Genomic DNA, 5134 nt, shown 5'->3' with positions numbered 1-5134 from the left:
GTAGTCGTAGCAGTATTCTAACTGATAAGTAACCTTACTTAGATTGCTCCCGTAAAAGGATTTCGCTGTGTAACTCAATAAAGCGTCCTTTTTGATATTCAATTTATCAAATCAAATCGGATTCCCGTGGAAGTTCTCTTCAGAAGAATGCGCTATGAGCAGCTAACTTAAGCTGTGGAATGAACCATCGGCCTCACAGCCACTGACCCAAAACTATTTAGAAGCTAATAAACTGCAACAACTGCTAAAGGTGCATCGTCGTTGTCGTTTCCGAAGTTTTTTTCCTGCGGCGCGGCGAGTTTACATAGAAAGTCAATACAATTCGCGTGAACTGGGCGGCGGGCGGCACGGGCGGCGCGAATCGCAGAACTCGGCGGCGCGATGGCCAGGATTCGCCGCACGGCTACATTCGCAAAAGTTCAATTTTTTGAACTTTCTGCGGCGGATTCGCACGGCGACCCATTGATCCCGTGGCGAGATTGGCCGAACTGGGCGGCGCAAATTTTCTCGCCGCACCCGGTGTGAACACAGCATAACAGTGCTCACACGCTTGCGTTTGAACATTGACGGATGCCATTCACTTTCAATGGCTGCAGCCGAATGGCATTCTGGTTCCGTTGTTGTCCCGGTGCTTTGCGTTGCCTGCGTTGCTAGCGTCGAAAGTTGAGAAATGTTCAACTTTCAGATGCGTTGCTGGAGCTGCCGACCAATCAGATGTCTTGACGGAGAAAGACGTCATCGCAAGGCGGGATTTTCACATTTTTCGATACCAAGATGGAGGACAAATTTATCATCGCTGTTTGTTTGCAGGATAGGATGTACCCAATACCTGCGGGCACCACGTTCACGTCGCCTCAACCACAATGCATAGCTTGTGCCATTCATTGAAATATTTGAATTTGAATTTTATTAAGGATAGCCCCTTGAGATGCATCATGATCTCATTTTCGAGGGGGTCCAGGAAGATATGTTTCTGTGAATGTTGGTACGGAGAAAAAAGGATTCAAAGATTAAGAGCTGTTCACACTTCTTACAGGACATGGACTTTGACGACAGAATATATGACTATTTAGTGATCCTAGAACTGTTGTTTGTTATATTGAATGGGTTCTTCACAACTTCAATGTTCACACACACACAGTCGGTAGTTCTGGGCTCTGTAGTTCTGGGGTCTGTAGTTCTGGGGTCTGTAGTTCAGGGGTCTGTAGTTCTGGGGTATGTAGTTCTGGGGTCTATAGTTCAGGGCTCTGTAGTTCTGGGGTCTGTAGTTCGGGGGTCTGTAGTTCTGGGGTCTGTAGTTCAGGGCTCTTTAGTTCTGGGATCTCCTCAGCACCAGAGTTACTTGATGCCGCCCACCATGTGGATCCACCAGTTAGCCTGCACGGTCCAGCCCAGCTGCTCACACGCTGAGATCTGCTGCAGGAAGTGAGCCCTGGCCTGGTCCTCGGGCCGGTCCTCCTGCAGCGCCTCCCGCAGGTAGCGCATGTCCTCCGCAGCGCTGAGCTCCGGGATGCCCGTCAGCAGCATGAGGGAGAACAGGGTCACCAGCAGGCCCGAGTGGGAGCGCAGAGACAGGTAGGCCTGGGTACACAGCTCCTAACGGAGGAGAGAGGAGTCACACACAGGTAGGCCTGGGTACACAGCTCCTAACGGAGGAGAGAGGAGTCACACACAGGTAGGCCTGGGTACACAGCTCCTAACGGAGGAGAGAGGAGCACTAGTCACACACACACACCTGTGCATAATCACTATTACAAACACAACAAAACACACTCACTTTATTCAAACCAGACAGGCACCCTATATTCAACACACATCCACATCCACAAATGCATTTAGAGAAGGTTGATGCAAGGAGAGGACAATCGAAAAGACTAGAACCGAGGAGAGACGTGTAGAGGAGAGACTTGTAGAGGAGAGACTTGTGGAGGAGAGACTTGTAGATGTAAGACTTGTAGAGGAGAGACTTATGGAGGAGAGACTTGTAGAGGAGAGACTTGAAGAGGAGTGATGAATGGAGGAGAGACTTGTAGAGGAGAGACTTGTAGCAGAGAGACTTGTAGAGGAGAGACTTGTAGAGGTAAGACTTGTAGAGGAGAGACTTGTAGAGGAGATCCTTGTGGAGGAGAGACTTGTAGAGGAGATACTTGTAGAGGACAGACTTGTAGAGGTAAGACTTGTAGAGGAGAGACTTGTAGAGGTAATACTTGTAGAGGAGAGAGTTGTAGAGGAGTGATGAATGGAGGAGAGACTTGTGGAGGAGGAACTTGTAAAGGAGAGACTTGTAGAGGAGAGACTTGTAGCGGAGAGACTTGTAGCGGAGAGACTTATAGAGGAGAGACTAGTAGAGATAAGACTTGTAGAGGAGAGACTTGTAGCAGAGAGACTTATAGAGGAGAGACTAGTAGAGATAAGACTTGTAGAGGAGAGACTTGTAGCAGAGAGACTTATAGAGGAGAGACTAGTAGAGATAAGACTTGTAGAGGAGAGACTTGTAGAGGAGATCCTTGTGGAGGAGAGACTTGTAGAGGAGATACTTGTAGAGGTAAGACTTGTAGAGGAGAGACTTGTAGAGGTAAGACTTGTAGAGGAGAGAGTTGTAGAGGAGTGATGAATGGAGGAGAGACTTGTGGAGGAGGATCTTGTAAAGGAGAGACTTGTAGAGGAGAGACTTGTAGAGGAGAGGAGAATGGAGGAGAGACTTGTAGAGGAGAGGAGAATGGAGGAGAGACTTGTAAAGGAGAGACTTGTAGAGGAGAGGAGAATGGAGGAGAGACTTGTAGAGGAGAGACTTGTGGAGGAGAATAGAGGCGGGACTTTCTTCTCACCCTGAACCTCTGGAAGTAGAGGCTGGAGCGACCTTTGACCCTGCCCATGACGTACAAGAAGTCAGGCGTGAGGACAAAGGGCACGCGCTCCCTGTTCACGCCCAGGAACCGCTTCCTGTTGCCCAGGATGTGACCAAAGTCGATGTGGAACAGGTTCCCTGGAGAGCAGAGAGAGAGGATTCACACCAACTTGCAAAAATAGTTTCTTATGAAAAAAGTTTTGTTCCCAAGAGCTTCATCAGATAGGAAGCAGGAAATACAGTAACACCTGTTTTTCATCAGGTAGGGGACAATTATGCCCCCTATGATTTTAAATCATGCAGAGACAATGGGGCCCAGAGGACAGGAATGTCACCCACCGTACTGTACCCACCTTGGTCTGTAATCATGATGTTGTCGTTGTGCCGGTCCCCTATCCCCAGGACGTAGGTGGCCACGCAGTAGCCCGCACAGGAGGTGACGAAGCGCTCCATAGCCTGGTAGTGCTGAGAGAGGAGGAGGAGGAGGAGGTAGAGGAGGAGGAGAAGGAAGAGGGCAGGGATTTTACCAGATTAGGCTCAAAAATAACAAAGAGGAAGAACTTGAGTGTGTGTTTGAACTGGGAGTGCACATTTTGTGTAAACACAGATTAGGGTAGTGGATATATTTAACAGGAAGTACATCATATCAGAATCTAACAACAAGAACATACTTAACGTGTGCTCAAGCACAGGTACAGTACAGACGCACATACTGGAAGTACACACATACACAGACACACACATTAGAGATTATGGTGTGTGTGTGTGTGTGTGTGTGTGTGTGTGTGTGTGTGTGTCTGGTGTATGTGTGTGTATTTGTGCGTGCAAGATGTTACTTACAATCTCCTGTAGCGGGCACTTTTCTTTGAGCCAATCAAACAGAGCGTTGTTCTTAAACGCCCCTGTCGTGCCCCCCTGTGTCCTCTGAACCGCAGCTATGGTCACCGCCTCCCTCACAATCTCTATCATCCCTGAGGAACCACAGGGAGAATATCACTAACCCTAACCCTCCCTCACAACCCTACCACAGAGTCACTAACCCTAACCCTCCCTCACAACCCTACCACAGGAATATCACTGACCCTAACCCTCCCTCACAACCCTACCACAGAGTCACTAACCCTAACCCTCCCTCACAACCCTACCACAGAGTCACTAACCCTCCCTCACAACCCTACCACAGAGTCACTAACCCTCCCTCACAACCCTACCACAGAGTCACTAACCCTCCCTCACAACCCTACCACAGGAATATCACTAACCCTAACCCTCCCTCACAACCCTACCACTGAAATATCACTAACCCTCCTTCACAACCCTAGTAGATACCCCCTCCCGGTCTGACTCGTGGAGTTTCACGAGATTCTGATGTGGCATTTCAAAATAAAAGCCTTCTAAAGTCTCTTAATCCTGATTGAAGCAGTTTTTGAGACTTTAGAAGGCTTTTATTTTGAAATGGCACATTAGAATCTTGTGCCACTCCATGAGTCTGACTGTGAGGAGGTCTCCTACCACTGTGTAGCATAGAACCCGTGACATTTTGGGGAGTTTTCTTTTAATCTTGATTCAATCCCGATTTGAACCTTTTTTTTTTAAGGTGGACCGGATAATTCCAAACGGGTTCTGAGAAACGGGTTCTAACTTCAGCCTCATATACCTACCTACCTATCTACCTAATACCTACCTACCTACAGTAATACCTACCTACCTACCTACCTACCTACCCACCTACCTACCTACCTACCTACTTACCCATGTTGTGTCCGGTGGAAATGCAGCCATATGGGACCAGATTGAGGTCCAGAGATTTCATCTGCCAGATGGAGTCCATCACCACCAGGGTCTGGCAACATCATCATCATCATCATCTTCATTATCGTCGTCATCATCATCATCATCATCATCATCATCATCATCAACAACAACAACAGAAGAATGACATCACCAACACCAACATACATAGCTCTTAACAAGTATTTTTAATTGCAATTCAGCACCCAAGATTCTACTGTGCTGTTTATCATATACTGCAGTTTAACAACTGAATAAAACCCCTTCCCTCTCTCACCTGAAGGACCAGCATGTCCTGTCTGAGGTCATCCCCCTGTTTGAAGATGATGCCCACAGGGGGCGCTGTGGGCCCGGGGGACGGCATGGGGCTGAACTCCAGCCACAGTGGCTTCTTCTTAGAGGCCTTGACCTTGCATCTGTCCAGCTGAGGTCAGAGGGTAGGACTGAGATTATGGTCTTACACACAGACATACTGTATACACACACACACACACA

The 5134-nt window shown here is 48.1% G+C and overlaps 1 protein-coding gene across 1 annotated transcript in view; it reads right to left on the bottom strand.

Moving 5' to 3' along the window:
* Nucleotides 1-893: 893 nt before the first annotated feature.
* LOC311307549 (phosphatidylinositol 4,5-bisphosphate 3-kinase catalytic subunit gamma isoform) overlaps nucleotides 894-5134 on the bottom strand; it is a 52259-nt gene continuing 48018 nt past the window's right edge. Inside the window, exons 12-17 of the mRNA XM_084436365.1 lie at nucleotides 4917-5063; nucleotides 4601-4691; nucleotides 3689-3819; nucleotides 3202-3313; nucleotides 2829-2986; nucleotides 894-1596 (exon numbers count right to left, since the gene is read on the bottom strand). Coding sequence (XP_084292491.1) covers nucleotides 1339-1596; nucleotides 2829-2986; nucleotides 3202-3313; nucleotides 3689-3819; nucleotides 4601-4691; nucleotides 4917-5063 — 897 coding nt within the window. The 3' untranslated portion in view covers nucleotides 894-1338. The remainder of the gene's footprint in view (nucleotides 1597-2828; nucleotides 2987-3201; nucleotides 3314-3688; nucleotides 3820-4600; nucleotides 4692-4916; nucleotides 5064-5134) is intronic.

This window comes from Borostomias antarcticus, assembly GCF_949987555.1.
Source record: "Borostomias antarcticus genome assembly, chromosome: 3".
Classification (NCBI taxonomy): Eukaryota; Metazoa; Chordata; class Actinopteri; order Stomiiformes; family Stomiidae; genus Borostomias; species Borostomias antarcticus.
Note: the sequence above shows the minus strand (reverse complement) of the source record. Positions and strands in the feature narration are given on the sequence as shown.